Source organism: Aethalodelphis obliquidens, unplaced genomic scaffold (assembly GCF_003676395.1).
Source record: "Aethalodelphis obliquidens isolate GAN/ISIS:26980383/991018 unplaced genomic scaffold, ASM367639v1 scaffold6, whole genome shotgun sequence".
NCBI classification, from domain to species: domain Eukaryota; kingdom Metazoa; phylum Chordata; class Mammalia; order Artiodactyla; family Delphinidae; genus Aethalodelphis; species Aethalodelphis obliquidens.
The window spans coordinates 23,453,445-23,475,293 of record NW_020837950.1 but is presented as its reverse complement, the minus strand read 5'-3'; the positions used below and the strand labels follow the sequence as shown (position 1 = coordinate 23,475,293).

Sequence of the window (21,849 nt, the reverse complement as noted above, 5' to 3'; positions counted from 1 at the left end):
CTGCTCTAAAAAATATCTAGGCTAAGTGAATGCATAACATCAATATAGATGAACCTTACCTGAACAAATGGAAGTGGAAGTCTTGATTTCTGTGCTGTGGATATGATTATTTGCATTACAAAAGACTTCACCAAAATGTTTCATTAGGAGCTAACTTTGTGCAGTTCAGCATGATTTTGTATTCATGTGTTTAAGAAAAGGAAATGCTTTCTTGAATGTAATTGCATTGTGTTTTTTCCCCCTCATTGTTTCAGGTTCTTTTGCCCTCCTCCTTGTGTATATCTTATGGGCAGTGGATGGAAGAAAAAAAAAGAACAAATGGAACGCGATGGTTGTTCTGAACAAGAGTCTCAACCGTGTGCATTTATTGGAATAGGAAATAGTGACCAAGAAATGCAGCAGCTGAACTTGGAAGGAAAGGTAAAGAGAACCATGGTACCAGAATGCAATTTTCTTACTTGTTTTTGTAGTGGTGATTTTTTTTTTTCCTTTTATGGCTATTGGTAGCACTCTTTTGAATATATAAATCAGAACCAGAAATAAACTTCTCAAGTAGCTGTGGTTTAGTCGTGATTGATGGAGCTTGAGCTGTTGACATCTAAAGGTGGCACACAATAAGCTTCCTCAGCTTGCTAGCAGTTTTAGCAGGCTGTGAATCAGATTTCTGTTGGGTGCCAGTATAGGAGGCTAATTGCTCATCCATCTGACAGGGGCATGATAGTCAAACAACAATGAAAATACATAGTTCAATAATGTTTTATTCTACTCATTTAATCTTAGTCTTACACTAGAAACAAAGTATTATGGGTTATAAACATCATAAATGTTTTACTTAGCTTCAGTGTAGAACAGAAATATGCTGTGTAGACAGGAACAGCCATGATTACCTTTACTCAAACTTTTAGGTATTTTCTTTGATTACTTTACTAGGGAATAAAATTTATGAGTTAGTTTTACTAATTGTATTTTATCGATTTAGAAAGCAGTTATTTCAGTCTGTACCTTTAGTTTTCAAAAGTAGTTCTTCAGTGACTTAGCATTAGTTATTACTTTGTTTTCTCTTGATATTAAAATTTGAAAAATGGTTATTTCTGATTTCAGTGACTACATGAATGTCTTTTAAAGTACTGCATAAATAGGTGTTTTCTCATTCAGTAAGTCTTTGTTGAATGTCTTAGTGTTTGCTGTATTGTAGCCGACACTAAGAATGGGAGTTTGGAGGGCAAGGTTGAGGGTGGTGAGCTAGTGGATTTGTACTTTCATTCAATTTTAGTCATTTTACAGATAATGAGCACTGAGAATAAGGAGCCTCAACCTCCTTCAAATTTGAGTATGTTTATGTCATTTGTATCTTTATATTTTTATCATTAAGGCTTGTCAACTATGTATTTTAAATTAGGTTTGGGATAAAACTTACTACAGTAAAGGTTGTTTCATCTTAAAATAGAGCAGTGTAAAATATTTCTGAATTATGACCCTTGAGCCAAGGTAAAAGATATATTTAAGTAGTGGGTTGAACAAATAGGCCTTAGTCATGTCTCATCTATTTTTCTGTTATATAGAAAGTCTTAGTGATATGTCTCTAAGCTGTACATCTAGACATTTGGAACTGTGAATGGTAATTAGATCAGATAGGTAGTAAGAAGCCAGGGATTCTAGCTACCATTGTATATAATTGTGTCAATTGAACTTCATTGCTTGCTTTAACACTTCCAGCTTCCAGCAATTTTAAGGGAGGTAATAACAAACAAACAGCACCGCCACTTGCTTTTCTCAGCATAATGGCTTAGTACATCTTTCTTCAACTTCTGCCATTATATCCTTTCCCCAAGCCCTACAAATTTGCAGAAGAGAATACCTGAGAGCTTGAGCATTAAATAGTGCTTAAAACACCTACTTACAGGGTAGTACAGTGTCTGTATGCCAAAATTATGTGTTAATATTTAGTTATAATGAAAAATGCTATTAGAGAAGTCTATAGAGAATAAGACTGGTTGAGAGTCAGCAGAAGTCATTCCAGGCAGAAAGAACAGCATAATCATATGCTTGGATCATCAAGGTACAGGAACAAGGTAAGTTTGGGTCCAGGCAGGCAAAGATGGACCAAGCAGTGGATAGATGCTGAGCTTCAGAAAGAGGCACTTTGGTCCTATCTCACTTAACCTCCATTCATTTAAGGTAATGTTATTTTCTTTCAACAGCCTGTTCATTGAATGGTACAATTAGTCATTATTGAAAAAGGAGGGATTTTATTTTGCATTTTTGGGTATTTGTCCTTATTTTAATCTTCATTACAACAAAGTTCTAGTATATGCAGCCCTTATGGTCATGACATTTAACTGTATGTTGGTAATATTTTGCATCTGATGTTTTTAATTTGTTAACTATTCATTTCCTCAGTTTTTATCTTACATAGTTGGAACTAGGTAAGCTATGCAACATGAATTACTTCCCTAATTAGCACACTTGTATTTTTATTTTAAAGAATTACATCCCCTACACCTATGTTGCTAGTATTGTTTTGTTTATATAATTCAAATTCTACAATTCAGATATTTCTATAAACTTTTGTAGCATTATATTTGGTATTTTTTATTTCAGGGCAGATTTTTTTTCTTTCCTGAAGATCTTGTCTTCAGAAAGATGTTTTTTAAGTTAAACTCTTCATTGTTTATAGACAGATTTATTATATGCCATTTTCTGTTTTAGAATTTTATTAGCTAATTTAGCCTTTTGGTATGATGAAGCAAATGTAACTTCAGTTTTTATTTACTTAGCGTCTTAAAGCTGTAATACTCTTTCTGAATCAGTGACTTGTCCTTTTTTTTTTTTTTCCTTGTGAAATTTGAGTAGTTTGTGGTCAGTAGCTTTGTAGCTTTTAAAAAATAATAAATTGTATCTGAGATAGCTTTATTAGAATTTTTTTGTGGATTCAGACTACTCACTTTTGTAATTAGGGGTATATTTCCTTTCCTTCCAAGGAGATATATGTATGTTTGCTTTTTCCAAACAAAATAAAGCCCTTTGAGTGTCTGTGTTATGACCCAATTTTCTCTGCTCTTTTTTCCTTTCCTGTTTGCCAGTCTACCTTACCATTTATGCTAGATTTCAGTATTTTCTCTTTTCTGATATAGATCATATCCCCTAATGTTAACACTCAAATTAAGTGATCTCATCATTTTTAAGTTTTGCCATTAGAATTTAATTGCTTTCATTTAGGTACACATTTTATTTTTGTTACATGGCAGTACTCTTCTTTAGTGTATCAATACCTATCTTCCTAGACTTTGTCTTACGTTGTAGAATAATTCCATAGTGCAGGCTTTATTTGACTTTCAGAGCTTTTTAAAGTACGGCAGGGCCATGGTTCAGCATCCCTGAACACTTAGAGATCCTGGAGTGAAAGGAGCTGAGTGAGTGCAAAGGCTGTTGTTTTAATTTTTCTTATTACTATTATGAGCTTTATCTTAACTTTGCCTTGTGCAGAACAAAGCCTCTCAAAGCTTTTCTCTCCCTTTTGAATTTATAAAAACTTAATTGAGTAAAATATTCAAGACGGCACCTAAATTTTCTTATATAACTTTGCTGTTGAGAAATGCAATAAAGTATGGCATGATTTTTGTTCTGGTACTAAAATTGGCTGTGAGTAATATTTTAAAGATTAAACACCTAGAGCCCATTAGTTATTTTCTAAATGAGTGGCATTTGCACTACTTTCTAACAGGAACACACAGCAGAGGTAGTCAAGAAACTTGTTTAGCCTAATTTTAAAGTAGAGCAATGATTTTAAAATATATATATATATATTTCAGAATTTTAAATACTTAAGCTGTACTTGAGCATTATTTACCCAATCTGGAAAAATAGATCAATAATTTAGCCTCTTCCCTCATTCACAGGGATCAAGGGAATAGGAAAGATTTTAGAATTGTCATATGTAATTGAAATAGTAGCATTTCAAAGTATCTTTGTTGTTTTGCAAGTGCTATAATTCTTTAATACTATCCTTTCAGTTACCAGAATTTAATTTCTGATAAACTGACATAGTACTTTGCTGCGTTTGTTTTCTCTAGTACCTTTAAATTCAGTTCTTTTGGTGATGCAATAGGAATTATCCCATTGGGCAAAGTGTTAGCTATTTCAAAAAATATTGTTTTCCTCAGACTCATGGGTGGTTACTCTAGTGTTCGGCTATATAAGAAAAAACGTTGTATGCACTATTTTGAGAAGGATCAGTGCTAAAATCTTTTACATAATTTAATTGAGTTCTGATAGCCTTCTTTATATCTTATTTGCAGAAAGACAGTCATGGAATTTTTTAACTGTAAAATTTTATTTTAAAAAATTACTGCTATAACATTGGTAATTCTGTGAAATAGATGTAGAGCTGTATAAAACAAGAAAAGACTATTTTTTAAAAGCCTTTTTGAGAGGGGAAAACAACACAGTGTTAGTATTTCGTAGACTTGATAAGGAAGACTTTGTACTTTGTTTTCAGAGATCAGTACTTTTCACAGTTGGTTTTATCAGCGCTTCTGTGGAGTTACTGCCTTTAAGTCTGATCAAACTTAGACGTGGCCATACTGAGTTGTAGGTACATAGCTGACAGGGTTTTGGTGCTATTAAAACTTGCCTTTTCTTTCACAGAACTATTGCACGGCCAAAACATTGTATATATCTGATTCAGACAAGAGAAAGCACTTCATGCTCTCTGTAAAGATGTTCTATGGCAATAGTGATGACATTGGTGTGTTCCTCAGCAAGCGGATAAAAGTCATCTCCAAACCTTCCAAAAAGAAGCAGTCATTGAAAAATGCTGACTGTATGTATACTTGTTTTCTTTTTTGTCCTCAACTCCCAACATGAACTAATAAGACAAATTCAGCTATTTTTTAAATTAAAAATTGCTTTTCAGTAGCCAGTTCCTTTTTTTCAAATATTTTTGTGGTCTTCACTTTATCTGAAAAAGTCATATTCAGTTATACTGCTGCTTTATTGTCTTTTTCTTTAATTAAAAATGGGCAATACCTGGGGTAGGGAAGTGGTTTTTAAACAGAATTGGTTCATCACTGCCACCCAGAGTCATTTGGAGAAATGGGAGTTTCCTTTTGCTGTCACAGTGACTGGAGGGAGTAATGTTAGCATTAGGGTGTCTAAATGTCCTGCAGTGCCCAAGAAGGTTCCCATTCCATAAAGAATTGATTCACTTAGAATATCAAAAGCACCCCTTTGAGAAACACTGTTATATCAAATGGGCTTTGGAAGGCTGTCCTGAGAACCTGAACAAAAATTTTGATGTAGTTGCACTGGCAGAGACTGCTGCCTCATCAGCACATTTTTAGACTATAGCAGATAAATGCTGTTTGAATTTTACACTTCAACCTCTGTACCCAGTTTTCTTTATTTTAACTTTTTATTATGAAAACTTTCAAACTTACATAAAAGGGAGAAAGTAGTATAAGGTGACCACCTGGCCTCAACAGGTTTTACCAATTCTGTTTTATCATCTCTATCACCACCACCCCTTCCTTCTTCCTCCAACTGCTGGAATTTTTTAATGTACATCTCAGACATCCTATCCTTTCAACCATTTCTGCAGTAGTGACTCTCTAACTGATAATATTCTTTTAAACATCATTATACCCAACAACAGTTCATGGTAGTTCATTAATGCCATCTAATGGCTAGTCCGTGTGCAGATTTATCACATTGTCTCAGAAATATCTTTTTACAGTTGTGTTGTTGTTTTTAACAGTTGGCTTGTTCAAACTTGGATCCAAACAAGGTTCATACATTTTAATCTGTAATGGTTTCTTCTCTTTCCACCAGCCTGTTTTTCCTTCTGTGTTATTTATTTGTTGAAACTGGGTCATTTTTCCTGTGGAATTTCCATATTCTGGATCTGGCTGATTACGTGTTCCTCTGTCTCTCATATTTTCTACAAACTGTTGGTTAAACTTTTATTTTAGAATTAGCTGCTCCTATGTATGTTCATTTCTATCAGATCAGAAGTCATGTAATATCTGGTTATCCCACTTCTTGTTATGTTAAGATTGGTTATAGTAATTTGAGCTGTTGTTAGTCTAATCCACTAGTTATAAAGTTCCTCAGCGACCTTTAACCTAATGATTTCAGTAGCCCTTCATGATGGCTGCTTAAATCTAGTATTTCATTAAGGGCTGCAAAATGATGACTTTTCTAATTCTTTTATTCTTAACTTTTGCATTTGTTAGCTGTTTGCTTTAAGTATAGTCTATGGAGAAAAGCCAGGATAGGTTCTTATTTACTAATTTGCAGAATAACAATAGTATTCTTTGAAGGTGACCAGTGAGGTTTTAGGATTTTGGTTTATTTGCTTGTTTTTATTTTGTTTTGTTTTATTATGAACTTAATGGGATTTTATGTAGTGGATGGTTTTTAGTCTGCTTGGTCATTATTATCATCATCATTTACTTTATATTATGGAAATTTTCTAACATACTAAAGTAGACAGTTGCATTAATGACATGAAACCTCTTGTGTTCATCCTCTAACTTGGAGCAGTGATCTTAACTTCAAGCCAGTCTTGATTTATCTTCATCTGTAACCCTACCCCCCACACACACTTTCCTCTGCCCTCATTTTAGTTTGATGCAAATCCAAGACACTATATCATCTGTAAATATTTCTGTGTATCTCTGAAAGATAGGGTCTCTTGTTTTCTAATATAATTACAATACCATGATCACATAAAAATAAACATAAAACAACTATAAAAAGAAATAGTTTCTTAGTATCATTAAATACCTAGCTAGTGCTCAAATTTAAAATTATCTAAAATGTGGGTTTTTTTTTTTAGCCCTTTGGTTGAATCAAAATTCAAATAAGATCCACCAGATATTATTCTATATATTGTGTTGACATGTCCTTGAGTTTTTTTTAATCTGTGGATTTTCTCTACATCTCTCTGTTTCTCTCTCTCTTCTTGTAGTTTATTTATTCAAGAGACTGAGTCAGTTGACCATGAGAGATTTCCATATACTGGAATTTGCTAATTATATTTCCTTGGTGTAGTTTAATGTATTTTCTGTAAATTGTAGTGTCAGAGAGAAACAGAGCTGGACACTAAAGATGGTTAGAAACAGATTTTATTCACTACCGTTGCAGTAGGGAAAAGAGATTTCAGTAAAGAACTGAGCTCAACTCCAAATACAACAAGGAGAAGTGGGGATTTATAGCCAAGGAACAGAGTTGAGGGGATCAGTGGATGGAAAGTTACTAAGAGGAGAGAGACATGAAGGGAAGGGGGATTCTTGACAAACTAGCTTACCAGAATTTTTATGAAGACAGGCCTAGATGATCAGATATAAAGGTGGAGGGGAGGAACTTGAACAGATATCAAGGATGGGAGGATGATTTAGCAGGATTCTTGGCAATAACCGGGCTAGGCAGGCCAATGCCAGGGCCCAAGGAAGAGTCCCGGTGGAAAAAGGGCTCAGAGGAGCCTGTCTAAAGTTTGGTCAAGGAGAGAGTCTTTGTCAGTAAATTTAGAAACTTGATCAGATTTAAGGTGGTTGTTCTTTGGTTCTTTTTTGTTGTTTGTTACTAGAGGGCAAGCCTACTTCACAGCGATGTAGTGTTCTTGCATCAGGAGGTATAATGTCATGTATTTAGGCTGTTTCCAATTCAAATTACAGGATTACCTCTTTAATTTTATATTTCTATTGACTCTAAGTTACTTGATGGCAGAGAACATATTTCATTTTCAGAGTATTTTCTTGCTTACATAGATGTGGTTGCTTTTTCAAGAAATTTCATGCAATGCTATACTGTAAGGTATTTAGAAGGAAGCAAAATCTCTAAAATCACAGTATCCAGAGGCAGTTGCCATCAACTTTGGTAAACATCCTTCCACACCCCTCTCTATGAATGTATTCCATAGAAATAGATGTGAGCACATGGAGACACATGCTGTCACATAAAAATGTATATGTTTACCCAATGGAACCACAGTATAAAGAGTGTGCTTTCCATTCAGTGATATATCAGGGAGATATTTTCTTACCAATGCATTTAAATACACATCATTCAAATAGGTGAATGATATTATAATTTATTTAATCAGTTTCCTACTGTTGGACACTTATTATTTTAAAAGTAACTTCCTTTTTAAAAACAGCACCGCATTAAACATACTGTGTAACTCTCATTTAAAAAAGATTTTTATGGGGCTTCCCTGGTGGCACAGTGGTTGAGAGTCCGCCTGCCGATGCAGGGGACACGGGTTCGTGCCCCGGTCCGGGAAGATCCCACACGCCGCGGAGCGGCTAGGCCCGTGAGCCATGGCCGCTGAGCCTGCGCATCCGGAGCCTGTGCTCCGCAACGGGAGAGGCCGCAACAGTGAGAGGCCCGAGTACCACAAAAAAAAAAAAAAGATTTTTATGGACATATTGTATATCTTTAGCTTGACATTATTGATAAAGAGTTAACCTTGATTTTTGGGGGTATCATCTGTATTTTCTTAGAGGGTTAAAAGAATTGTTAGCAGAATCCATTAATTATTAAATGATAGTAATGCATAGTCCTCATTCACCAGGTACTGGTCCCTTCTTGCTCTCCACTGTTGCCCCGCCCCCAAACCCCACTCACATAAATAGGAGCTGTGTTTTCTTTGCAGTATGCATTGCCTCAGGAACAAAGGTGGCTCTGTTTAATCGACTTCGATCCCAGACAGTTAGTACCAGATACTTGCATGTAGAAGGAGGTAATTTCCATGCCAGTTCTCAGCAGTGGGGAGCATTTTACATTCATCTCTGTGAGTATAAAAATATGCATTTGATTTTTTTCGTGTGAAATTGTTAAATTCATTTTACTAATAAGACATACAGATATATTAAGTTTCGTCATTTTTATAAGCAGATTAATAAGTTCTAAAAGGTGATAATTTGATCTGTTTCCATTGCACTGCAGTGGATGACGATGAATCAGAAGGAGAAGAATTCACAGTCCGCGATGGATACATCCATTATGGACAAACAGTCAAACTTGTGTGTTCAGTTACTGGCATGGCACTCCCAAGATTGGTACGGCCTTAATGACTTCATGACTGTTTCTAATAAATGTTGGTGGCCTTTTCCCTTTTTGGTTGTATATCTGGATATGTTCAATAGAGGGCACTATAAAGTTACATTAGGATTTATTTTCTTAACTAATGTAGATACATTATTCATTCTTTGTGGTACCTGCTTCATCCCAACACAGGACGAAGTTTTCAAAAGCATAGAATTTCAAATTTCTTTAAAAATACAAGCATAATTTTTATTATTTTATTCTCCCAAAGGAAGATGGATTTAAAAATTCAATAAAATTGGTGTTTCTTACTCTGGTAGAGAGGCATAGTGTTTGGGGCTTTTTAAAACTGTAAAAAACTGCTTTTCTTAGCAGAATGAAGCAAAAGCCCCTCATATACCCTTTGTTATCTTCCCCCTCCTTTTCTGAAGCAGAACACAATTTAGTTATATTAAAGATGGAGGGGGTTTATGAGTAAGTTTGATTCAAGGTCAGGTTGGGGGAGGGGGTTAAGTGAATGGAAGAACTTTTAGTATTACTTGCCTGAATATGCTTTGTATCTCTTTGATGAAGTATTTCATTGGCTGATATTTTCTGGGACTATTTCAGCAGGAGCTGGGTTGATCTATAACTATCTAAGTAAATGCATCATATTATTGAATTGTTTTATATTTTTCTGTGTCATGGTTGTACAAGGTGATTTTATTTCCCATTTCAACTTCATAAGCCAAAATATGTGAAACATAGTAATATAAATTTACAAAACCTTGAACCTGAGGCAAATTATAAAAAGGGGAAAGGTAGGGAAAGAAGGGTACATAAATTAGAAAGAAAGACACACCAAAAAACAAGCTGAATCAACATTTACTCAGGTTCTTCTCTTTTCATTCATTATGTGTCACTGTATTCCAAGGATAATGTTTATTTGCTTTGGTATTAAATGCTTGTACTATAGAATCACTATTCAGAGGCCTTTGCCTCTGATCAGCAACAGCTTATATATGGGCCACTTAGAAGACAGACTCAAATCTTAAAATAGTGTTTTCACTTAGTTTCATGTAAAGTACCGGTCTGCGTTGCTTGAAGGTCATCTTTTTTTTGTTGTTTTTTAATAAATTTATTTATTTTATTTATTTATTTTTGGCTGTGTTGGGTCTTCGCTGCTGCACGTGGGCTTTCTCTAGTTGTGGTGAGCGGGAGCTACTCTTTGTTGCAGTGAGCGGGCTTCTCATTGCAGTGGCTTCTCTCGTCGTGGAGCATGGGCTCTAGGCACACGGGCTTCAGTAGTTGCAGCACACGGGCTCAGTAGTTGTGGCTCATGGGCTGTAGAGCACAGGCTCAGTAGTTGTGGCGCATGGGTTTAGTTGCTTTGCGGCATGTGGGATCTTTCTGGACCGTGTCCCCTGCATTGGCAGGCGGATTCTCAACCACTGCGCCACCAGGGAAGCCCCTTGAACATCATCTTTAATTGAATATTTTCAACATGTAAAAGTATGGGGCTCTGATTATAAAAATGCTGCAATAAAAAACCTGATCCAGAGAATGCCTTAGGAAAAGTTGCAGTACCATCGTTAACAATGTACCGGTAAATACCTCTTTCTAGAGGTTGTGTGACTGAGGAATTAGATTCCTCAGAGACATAGCTAGGCTTTATATGGTCTGCACTACTTCAGGCCCTCCTATACCTCCACTTACGTGCAGTTTTCAACAAAGGCACGTTTTTCAGAGGAGGCTTTCATGTGCTTTCAAGAAGGATGACACTGTCTTAATATCTGAACATTGCATGCTATGCTTCCTAGAATATTAGCCTTACTGGAGATCTTTGCTTGGAAAACACTCTCCCTCCAAGACCAAGTTTCAATGGGATGAATGTTCTAATGAGAAATCCTGGTTTTTAGGATACTTTAAAAACAGGCATAGTCTATGTAGGTCTAGCCAACTAACAAGAAACACTGATTAGTATTTATCCCACTTCCTCAAGGCTGTCAGATGCCCCAGAGGTTTGGGACATCTAAAATCTGTTAGGTAAACTAATCAGCGACATGAATTCAGCCTGGGCATTTACCAGGTATAGTCTAGGAATATGAATAAGATATGTTTTCCGTCCTTAAGAGCTGTATCCTGTTTACCTCAGAAATATGGAAAATACTGTACCAGTAACCTACAAAGCCAGCGTAGAAGAGAGAGAGCTGGTTGGAGTAACATCTGGTGTTTTATGAATGTAGAATTCATCACACATAGCTTGTTAGAACATTCATACTATCTGGTTTCTCAGATTTCTTTCCTGTTCTTAATAATTAGAAATGATCACAGCAAGTTTGATACCAAATAGTAGGGGACATATTTGGTTTCTTTATTGGTGAGACTAGGTCATTCAGCAGTGTCTATGTCCAGAGAACTATTATGGGAAATAAAATTGAACCAAACATGGCCCATGTTCTCAATATGCTTATTATTACTAGGTAGTGGAGAAACAGTGGATTACAGAAATGACAGTGTCATAGGCAAATGTTGACTCTTACGTGGTGAAGTCATAGTTGAGTGTGGTAGACTTACAGTAAGCTTTAAACTTACATCATTCAAAATTCACTTATTTCCCTAAAATCCAAACATCATTAAATTTAAATAAACCTTTAAGACTAGCATTGAATGGAAACATTTTGCTTGAGTTTAATTAGTCTCACAGAATATCTTAGAAACTGTAATTGCTAAAAGTGTAGTGTCTCCCTTTAAACTCAAAAATTAGTGGTGATGTGAGTAGAATGACAAATATTCTGACTAATAAACTGCAGAGCTAAAAATATGTAAATATGAAGAATGTTGACTTTAAAAGATTGGGATTTGTAATAGCTGTGGCTTAAGTAAAGAAAAATCATCTTGGAATATGTCCGGTGTGAATCAAGTAATAAAAACCCAATAATATTGCATAATATTAATAGCACTGTTCTGAGCACTTTTACATATATTGATTCATTTAGTCCTCACAATATCTTGTGAGTAGCTACTGTTAAGGGTGTTCATTGTGGAGCAAAGTATTACAGTCCTACATGCATACGTGCATTCTACAAATAGCCCTGAACCCATGGGCCAGGAACTGTCTAGATGCTGGAGATACATTGGTGAACAAGGTAGACTTTCTTTCCTTTTGGAGCTTACATTTTTTTTTAAATTAATTAATTTTATTTTATTATTTATGTTTGGCCACATTGGGTCTTTGTTGCTACGTGTGGGCTTTCTCTAGTTGCGGCGAGCAGGCTTCTCATTGCAGTGGCTTCTCTTGTGGCAGAGCACAAGCTCTAGGCACGTGAGGCATGTGGGCTTCAGTAGTTGTGGCATGCGGGCTCAGTAGTTGTGGCTTGTGGGCTCTAGAGCACAGGCTCAGTAGTTGCACGGGCTTAGTTGCTCCGCGGCATGCGGGATCTTCCCGGACCAGGGTTTGAACCTGTGTCCCCTGCATTGGCAGGCAGATTCTTAACCACTGCACCACCCGGGAAGCCCGGAGCTTACATTTTGGAAGGGATGTCAACGAAAACCAGCTAAAGAAATACCCATATAATGTGTTAAAAGGTTAATGTAAGTGATAAGACATTAAAACAGGATAAAGGGATAGGGAAAAGGGAGTGCTTAGAGTGGTCAGAGAAGTCTTTTTGAAGTGGGGCTATTTGAACAGAGACCAGAATGAAGTTGGAAAAGCAGAAACTGGGTGAGGAGCATTTCAGGCTGACAGAATGAGGGCAAAAAGAACTTAAGACAGGAATGTGTGAGGACTAGCAAGGAAGCCATTGTAGCTAGAGCCAAGTCGGGGTGCGGGGGGAAGTGCCAGGACATGATTCTGCAAGGTTAGCCATGGGCAACATCTTGTCAAGTCCCTCTCTCTATCTACACTACGGACTTTCTGTTATCTGTGTAAGATAGGAGGCCACTGGAGGGTTTTGTGTGTGTGTGTGTTTTTTTTTTTTGGGCTGCATTGGGTCTTCATTGCTGTGCGCGGGCTTTTCTCTAGTTGTAGCGAGTGGGGGCTACTCTTCATTGTGGTGCACGGGCTTCTTGTTGCGGTGGCTTCTCTTGTTGTGGAGCACGGGCTCTAGGTGCGTGGGCTTCAGTAGTTGCGGCACGCAGGCTCAGTAGTTGAGGTACACAGGCCCTAGAGCGTGTGGGCTTCAGTAGTTGCAGTGCACGGGCTCAGTAGTTGTGGCTTGTGGGCTGTAGAGCCCAGGCTCAGTAGTTGTGGCACACAGGCTTAGTTGCTTGTGGCATGTGGTATCTTCCTGGGCCAGGGATCAAACCCGTGTCCTCTGCGTTGGCAGGCGGCTTCTTAACCACTGCGCCACCAGGGACATCCCCACTGGAGAGTTTTAAACAGGGAATGATGGCTGGTTTATGTTTGGAAGAATAATTCTGGCTACTTTGTGGATAAGAGAGCATAGGGACATAGCTGTGGAAACAAAGAGAAAGGTGGTTGGGCTTTTGTCAAAATTCGGGCAAGAAGTTGATGATGGTACCTTAGACTAGGATGGTACTGGAAAGGTGATGAGAGGTGACCGATTTGTTTGAAGGTAGACCTAACAATTTGTTGACAGCTTGGGTATAAGAGAAAGCAAGGAGTCAAGGATGACTCCACGGTTTTAGGATTGAGTGAACGTGGTGTCATTTATTGAGCTATGAGTTGAGGGAGGATCACATTTAGGGAGAAATAAAAAATTCTGTTTTTGATTAAGATTGAGATGCCTATTAATAGACATTTTCAGTGTAACTGTTGAATAGGTAGTTAAATATACACGTCGAGTGCCTGAGAAAGGCTATGGCCGGAAATACAAATTTAGGAGTTGCCAACTTCTAAATAGTATAGGAAGTATAGAGTATGGATAGAGAAGAGATCTGGGGACTCGGCTGTGGAGACTAAAGGCCGGTTAGAGCAGGTGTATCCCCGAAGGAAGAATGTGTGGGTCGGATGCCTCTGAGAAAGCTAATAAGATGAGGACAGAGAAGTGCTTATGGGATTCAACAGTCTTGGAGTCCTTAGTGGCCTCACCAAGAGCAATTTTGAGACAAAAGGCTGGAGAGATTTCAGGAGTTGGGGTGGTGAGGAAGAGGAGTTTTGATGTAAAGGAGAGCAGAGAAACAGGGTGGTGAGAGGGAAGGACAGGGATGTGTAGTCAAGGAAGGGGTTTCTTCTGATTTTAGATGAGAAATAGTTCTAACATGTTTGTATGCTGTTGGGAGTGATTTTCGTAGTCCTCAAACACTTAGTGATTACCTTCCATGTGATAAGTAACGTCTAAGGTTTGATAGGATTATCTTTCAGATATCCATATGTGTTTTGTGGAATATTTGGATTATAAGGTCATGGTGTGTAATGGAAAGAGTTCAGGCTGGACAAGCAGCCTGCCTTGGAATCATATTCTGGTCCCTGAGCTACTAACCAAGTGATTTTGAGGAACTTAACCTGACCTCTGAGCCTGTTTCCTAATCTGCAAAATGATAACCTCTTTTAGGTTAAAATTAAAACAACGTATAAGTATGATACTGGACTTAGGTACTGACTAGCACACCCATAGTAGCCTTTAGAGATAATTTCCCCTTTGATGTTGGAATATTTGTCGTTGTATATTATTGGAAAGGTCAGGATTAACATCAGCTGGAAGTTTGCTAGAATGCAGAATATCAGGCCCCGTGTGTGATCTGTGGGATCAGAACAGATGTGTGTTTAACAGGAACCCCAGATGATTTGTATGGACATTAAAGTTTGAAAACCACTGATCTAGAAAACAGGTGCCAGTCTGCCCTGTTTTTTTAGGAGTTCAAGGAAAAAGGTAACATCTCTACATTCTTAACATGCTTGCAATCTAAAAGTATTCTTATACCTAGCTTTATTGTTTGTAAATTCTTTTGTGTATGTAGGTATGTGACAAATAACTGTGATGTATTATTATATAGCAGATTCTTTCTGTGTACTCTTGACAGTGTACGAAATGAAAACTCCGTATGTGATGATCTTTTCTTTTTTAATTGTTGAAATACAGATAATTAGGAAAGTTGATAAGCAGACCGCATTACTGGATGCAGATGATCCTGTGTCACAGCTCCATAAATGTGCATTTTACCTTAAGGATACAGAAAGAATGTACTTGTGCCTTTCTCAAGAAAGAATAATTCAGTTTCAGGTATGTTTTTAAATTACTGGTAAAATCTAAAATGTGCAAACTATTAGGTTAGCAGCATTTAGAAACATGAAACTCTCGCTTAATGTTAATTGTATCCGAATACATGAAGCTGTGTGTTCAGATATTTATCTCAAGTTCAAGGGTCCTTAGCCCACATGTTCCTCGGATATAGCAGTCATCTTACATCAAGGAAGAACTCAAAACTATGAAAATGTTCTAAGAGAAGCAGTTAACGTCTAGTTCTGAGGAACAAAGAGCCCCTCAGATTATCCAAAACTAGATGTTGGGTATTCAGTAAATCACCTGAAATTATGTGCAGACAACATTGTATATGATACATGCCTATTTTGGAGGAGCGTTCATAATTCTCATCAGATTTATATTGGGGTCTTCTAAGATAGTAATGATGACACATTTCAAAAGCTAATTTTTAACTATATTTACTCAGAAGGCTTTCATGAGGACATTTATGACATGAACAGATGACTTAATAGAATAGTTATACTTTCACATGAAACTCATTTCTGAACATCTGGAGACTTTCCAGAGAGATGCACACACAGCCAGTCTCCTCAACCCAGCACTGATGGTCTGGCCTAGGTGTTTCGAGATAGGGGTAGGGGATTGTCAGTCAATATCTCGGTTCCTTCCAGCTGAAAGTACATAAGTTTCTAGCTGTTCTCTGAGCAGGAGGGGGCTCCCATTCTCTCTCTCTCAGGGATCCCTAAAGAGTTTTAAACAGCTATTTACATCACAGATACTGATCTTTTATTAAAGAAATTATACAGGTACTGGTATACTCAAATGGTATTCTGAAGGTATTATTAGTTTTTAGTATGTCATTGAAATATTTTGTATTAAAATAAAACCTGCCATATGTGAGGTTTCCATGCTAACATTCTGTTTGTTTAGGGATTGGCGAAGCATCGTGCTTGGGAAGTTTATAAATTTGTACTAAATTCTCTTCATGTTAATGCCAGTCTATGAGTGTTACTTTGTTAAAGTGTCTTATACTGCAGTGTATATAAAACTCAATTTCTAACCAATTTTTTCATAAGGCCACTCCATGCCCAAAAGAACCAAATAAAGAGATGATAAATGATGGCGCTTCCTGGACAATCATTAGTACGGATAAGGCAGAGTATACATTTTACGAGGGGATGGGCCCTGTCCTTGCCCCAGTCACACCGGTGCCTGTTGTAGAAAGTCTTCAGGTGAGACCACTTACAAGTTGACTTTTAGCTCTTTGCAGCTGATCTCAGCTATGACATGGCATAATTTTATTTCACAATAAATTTGATTTTTCTCCAAATCTTGTGATTTGGAGTTTTTTTTTTGGAGGTTTTGTTACACATGATTTGTTGATTTTTTAAAAAAAGAAAATGAGAGGAACATAATTTTATGCAAGAAAATTTAAATGTAAATCAGTTTGTATATTAGCTTGCGATATTTTTAGTTCACTTTGTCTTTATAATCATGTCATTTAAAAGAAGCATTTTATTTATCCATTTTTTTGCACATGATAGTCGAATGAGAAACTGTACTTTAACGAAAAATGAAAAGTTTTCTCAACATTGTTCTGATTTTCTGTGAATTGCAGTTGAATGGCGGTGGGGACGTAGCAATGCTTGAACTTACAGGACAGAATTTCACTCCAAATTTACGAGTGTGGTTTGGGGATGTAGAAGCTGAAACTATGTACAGGTACTTAATATAATTTTTTACATCATCTAGAGTTTTGGATGGGGGTGTGGGTACATGAGACTCTTTCCTGATACTGGTTGTCCTGTATTTAAGCAACCTTGTTTTAAGTTTCAGTTCTAAAATTTTCTGTGCTTTTAAGTGATTTCTATTTCCTCCTCAGATGTGGAGAGAGTATGCTCTGTGTTGTCCCAGACATTTCTGCATTCCGAGAAGGTTGGAGATGGGTCCGGCAGCCAGTCCAGGTTCCAGTAACTTTGGTCCGTAATGATGGAATCATTTATTCCACCAGCCTTACCTTTACCTACACCCCAGAACCGGGGCCACGGCCACATTGCAGCGCGGCAGGAGCAATCCTTCGAGCCAACTCTAGCCAAGTGCCCCCTAATGAGTCAAACACAAACAGCGAGGGGAGTTACACAAATGTCAGCACAAATTCAACCAATGTCACGTCATCTACAGCAACAGTTGTGTCCTAACTACCGTCTTTTTGCTAGGACTTACACTGACTTGAGTGCAGCAAAATGTTGACAAAAAAAGAAAGAAAAAAATGAACAATCTTTTGTGGTTTCTTGGGAAAACTTTTCGTACCCGGTGATACTATTCAAAAACCCCATTACCTGCAAGTGCTGATTTGAAGTGCAGAAGCCACAGTAAAACAAACAAAAAAACATCAAAATGTGCAAACTTTTGGAAATTGATTTTTTTCAGCTGTTATTTTTGTTTGGTTGGTTTTTGTTTGGTTTTGTTTAAATGGGCAAGAAATAGAGATGTGGCTGGAGTAAAAGGTAATCAAACTAGAAGACGAAAATCTAACATAGTTTTTATGGACCAAGGAACTTGTATAAGCTTTAGTAAAAGGTACATTTTCACCATACCTTTTTTATATCGCAGTATATATAGTACACCTTTGTTACCAAATAGGTTGTTCTCCTCCCCACCCCCTTTGAGCTTTTGCTCTTAAGTACATTCAAGTTCCAGGCCTGACCATGCTTGTTTAATCTAATTACCATACTCCTCCAGGTCTTTTTGGTCTAAGGCTGGAACTGTTCTTTTTATTTTATTATTTTCTTTAAAAGCTGAAGTCTTATGACTTTTCATGAGTGGAAGGTGTTTTGATGTCAGCAAGTCAAATCTTGTAAAGGCCTGCATATTTCTTTTAAGATTATTTGAAGTCTGTGCAAAAGCTTTAAAAAAAATGCCTCTGCCTTGCCTGCAATACATGCAACGTACGTTGACTTAGTCTCTATTCTCAGACACCGTTGATAGTTATTTCTGTGTTCCTTTTTTTAAAAAAATGTATTTATAGTTGTAATCCAAGAGGTTCTAACATTTACCTGGAATTAAATGTGGCCATTTAGCCATTAATGAGTTAATGGCGTGGAACATGTTGGTTTTTACAGTGTTCCCTTCCCTTTTCCTGTGCAGAAATGTATCTATGCGGTCCAGGATTTGTTCAGGTTTTCCCTCCTCCTAATCTTGTACATAACTTGTATTATGTGTAAGTTAAACATTTTATTTTGAAGCTAGAATATTCCCAGTGATTTCATTCAGCAGGGTGTTTTTCTGCCTTGTTGGCATATGACAAAAAAATATCATCAGAAGTATTTGCTACCAGTTGGTAGATGGTGCCCTTATTGTATAATGAGGAAAATCTCAGCAAAAGCATGTTTTTACTTACTTTCTTTTGTGGGGGGTAGCCTAGGCCAAAATATCATTGTAACCTTGAAACAAGATGCTTTTACTAGATGACCAACTAAAATAGCTGGAAGACAGTACTTTAGGAACAGATAGCTGTAAGATTATAAAAATGCAAATGTACTTTATCTTTCCATTTCTCTCCCTGCCTTTTTTTGTTTTCTCTTCCCCAGTACTGAGCATCTTCACAAATGTCTCCTACTCAGAAAGCATTTCTTCTCCATTCAGTTAAGATTTGGCTGCATTCAGGGTTGTGTGCTGGCTGTGTGTGCTGGGCTCACCGGTTTCACGTTGGTTTTGTTCCTGCACTTTGGGCACGCCTATGTTTGGTGTCTTAGAAATTGCAGCAGCCTCATTGGGCTACGTTTTCTACAGGAACTATGTGTGTGATGTTACAGGACATGGTCTAGTAATACAGTCATCTTTCTTTGAGTAAAAACTACCTCTAGATTGTGGTAAGCTTTTACTGTCCCATAAAACAGGAGCCACAAGTACCTTAAGAATGCAAAACTAACTTCCTGCAGTTTCCATACAGAAATTGTCTTTCTGGTGTCCTGGGCTATTTTGAAAAGTTTCCGTCAGTAGACTTTTTAAAACATCATTGTTAGTAGCTTCCCCCCACTCCCCTCCACCCCCAGCTTTGATATCTTCATTACTCATTCTTCTGCTCAGACTCTGCCATTGTAAATACAATTCCTAACATCTTTACATCACTTTTTCCTCAGTTTTCAAGGGGGAAGTCATTTGTAAAACATGTTAGTGGTTAAATAAAAGTTATTGTGGTCTTCTCTTTACTGCAAGCCTTTTTAATTACTCACAGGCTGCATTATACTATATATAGCCTTTCTCTCTTTAAGTCTGCTCCCGTCACTAGCTTCTCTTGTAAGCTAATCCTGCCTCACACTTTAAATCTGTTTCAGTGACCAAGGGCAGAATTCATTGTGGCCTTATCTTTCTTTGTTTTAACTGTTTACTGGCTTTTTCTTGCAAACTTGCTTGTTTATGAGTAGTATTTATTCTTCTCTCTGTTGAGTCTGGAAGTAGTCTTTACACAGTGCTTTTTGTTCAGAGCGCCGAAATGTTTTCAGTGCTGCCTTACTTTGAATGGGCCACAAGTTTCCTCCACTTCCCAGGTTTGGTATTTAGTTACCAAATTATATTAAATTAACTGATAACAGATGAGATGCTTTTGAAGAACAAACTATTCCTACCCAGCATTGCAACTCAAAATAATTTTTTCAAGTTTATGGCTTTATTAAAATTAACTTTTGCTTTTTTACTGTTTAGCTATATCTAATTTTGGCTCTTTGTTTATTTTAATAAGATAATTGAAATATTAGACTGTAAACCCTTTTCCTCTTTATTTTTGAAAAGTCCAAGAATATGCTTATACAGGCATTCTCCCCCCCACTATTTTATGACATTCTACATACCACAAACTAAAGACTGAAATGATTTGTCTGTTGTGGCTTATTGTTTACTAGTAGTTCTTTTATCAGCTGATTAAAATTTTTTTGTGAATTATTTTCAGGAGCCTTGTCCTCTGGTTATGGTAGAACACGGCCCCTCCTCCAATGGTGGCATTGTTAGAGATGCTGGTCATTATCCCTTATAAAGACTCTCAGAATGGTAACCACTTCAGTTAAAGTATAGTACGTCCAAGCTTTTTTTTTTTTAATTCTGTACTAGAAGTGTAGGCTATGCTCTTATGATTCTATGCAGTTTCTGAAAATATGCATAGAAGCTGAGTCTGTTATCCAATATGTTTTTATTCTGTTGAATTTGATCACGTAGATTGGGATGGCAAGCTAAAGGCTTTAAATATAAAATGCCCTTTTTATTTTAAATGATTTCAGAGTTGAACACTAGTATAAAATTTACCCTGCTGCTGACTTTTCTTAAACTGTGGCAACTAAATGCATCCTCATATATATATTAATTAGTGAAATATTTGTCACTCATACTGCACAGACTTATTTGCAGTTGTAACTGGTTAGTTTTTTGTTTTTGGGGGGTTTTTTGTTTTTGTTTTTTTTTAATGAAACGAGTACCATCTGTGCCCTCAATTTCCAACACAGGTTTTAAGAACTAAACTAACTAGTCATGTTTAATCAGATAATCCATGCAGGGGGTGGGGGGGTGTTCCTTTTTGAAACAAAATGTTATTCAATTATTAACCAAGTTACTTATTTTTGATTTCAAAAGCAGCTGTGTTTCTGATGAGTACTGAACAAATGTGTGTAATTTTCTGTGCCAGACTTTCGACTTTGTTTTCAAGCACTGTAATGTGGGATGATGGTTAGAAACAATAATATATTAGGGTTTCTATTTAACCCTTTCAGGACTGAACTGTATTTCCTTTTATTAATTTTTCCATGTGTTGTGATAAATGTTTGCCAGCATTCAGTACTGTGTTGGTCCAGATGTAGGTTTATATGCTCATTTTTAGCTTATTTCTTGTACCTTGCAGCATGCTCTATGCATTCAGTCCTTAAGGGGTTTATTTTACAAACTGTGCACCTGTAAGGTTTATTAGCAATAAGATAGAAAATTGAGCAAGTTTATACCATAATTTTGTAGAAAAAAGAATCTGCTCAGTTCCATATTTCATCCATGAGAAACCTGCAATATGGGCAGTTTCAAGAAATAAATAAAAAGGAAATGTAAACCATTGTAAAAGTCTTCTGTTGGATGTGCCTGATGCATGTATTATCGTCTTTGATTTCAGAATACTTCATAGAGATAAAATTAAATTCCATATTACAGTTGGTACATTTACAGTCTTACCTTGCTATCTAATCTACATCACATCAAAGTGATGGCTGTGCTGATTTTTTTTTTTTTTAATGTTTTAAACTACACAGTGCTTTAAAAAGAGAAAGTTTTTTTTGCGGGGGGTGGTTCTTTCTTCTTCACGGGGAAATGGGCTTCGCCACTCAAGGGTTGTCTCCCAATTCAGGAACTTTTCGAGCTAATCTCAACAAGGTTGGAGAGCATTATTTAACAGTAGCTTGCTTTTCCAGTGTAAGGTTGTCATTTGGTTTGGTGTATGAAAGAACATAGAATGTTTTTTCCTTTTTGGTGGGAGCTCCTCGTTGGAGAGAAAGCGTACTTTGTTTAATAGGGAAACAGAAAGTAAAGGGGGGAAGTTGTTACGTATTTTTTCAGTCATAACAAGTTCATTTATCTGATCTCCCCCAGAAGAAAAAAATATAAGCAAAGTTATCAGGATTTTTGC

The 21,849-nt window shown here is 36.8% G+C and overlaps 1 protein-coding gene across 3 annotated transcripts in view; it reads left to right on the top strand.

Moving 5' to 3' along the window:
* LOC113618882 (recombining binding protein suppressor of hairless) overlaps nt 1-21,279 on the top strand; it is a 117,594-nt gene extending 96,315 nt beyond the window's left edge. For all 3 annotated transcript variants that reach the window (XM_027103206.1, XM_027103207.1, XM_027103208.1), the window contains 8 exons: nt 255-420; nt 4,648-4,822; nt 8,657-8,794; nt 8,950-9,062; nt 15,072-15,212; nt 16,271-16,426; nt 16,813-16,916; nt 17,077-21,279. In XM_027103206.1, coding sequence (XP_026959007.1) covers nt 255-420; nt 4,648-4,822; nt 8,657-8,794; nt 8,950-9,062; nt 15,072-15,212; nt 16,271-16,426; nt 16,813-16,916; nt 17,077-17,392 — 1,309 coding nt within the window. In that variant the 3' untranslated portion in view covers nt 17,393-21,279. The remainder of the gene's footprint in view (nt 1-254; nt 421-4,647; nt 4,823-8,656; nt 8,795-8,949; nt 9,063-15,071; nt 15,213-16,270; nt 16,427-16,812; nt 16,917-17,076) is intronic.
* Nucleotides 21,280-21,849: the final 570 nt, after the last annotated feature.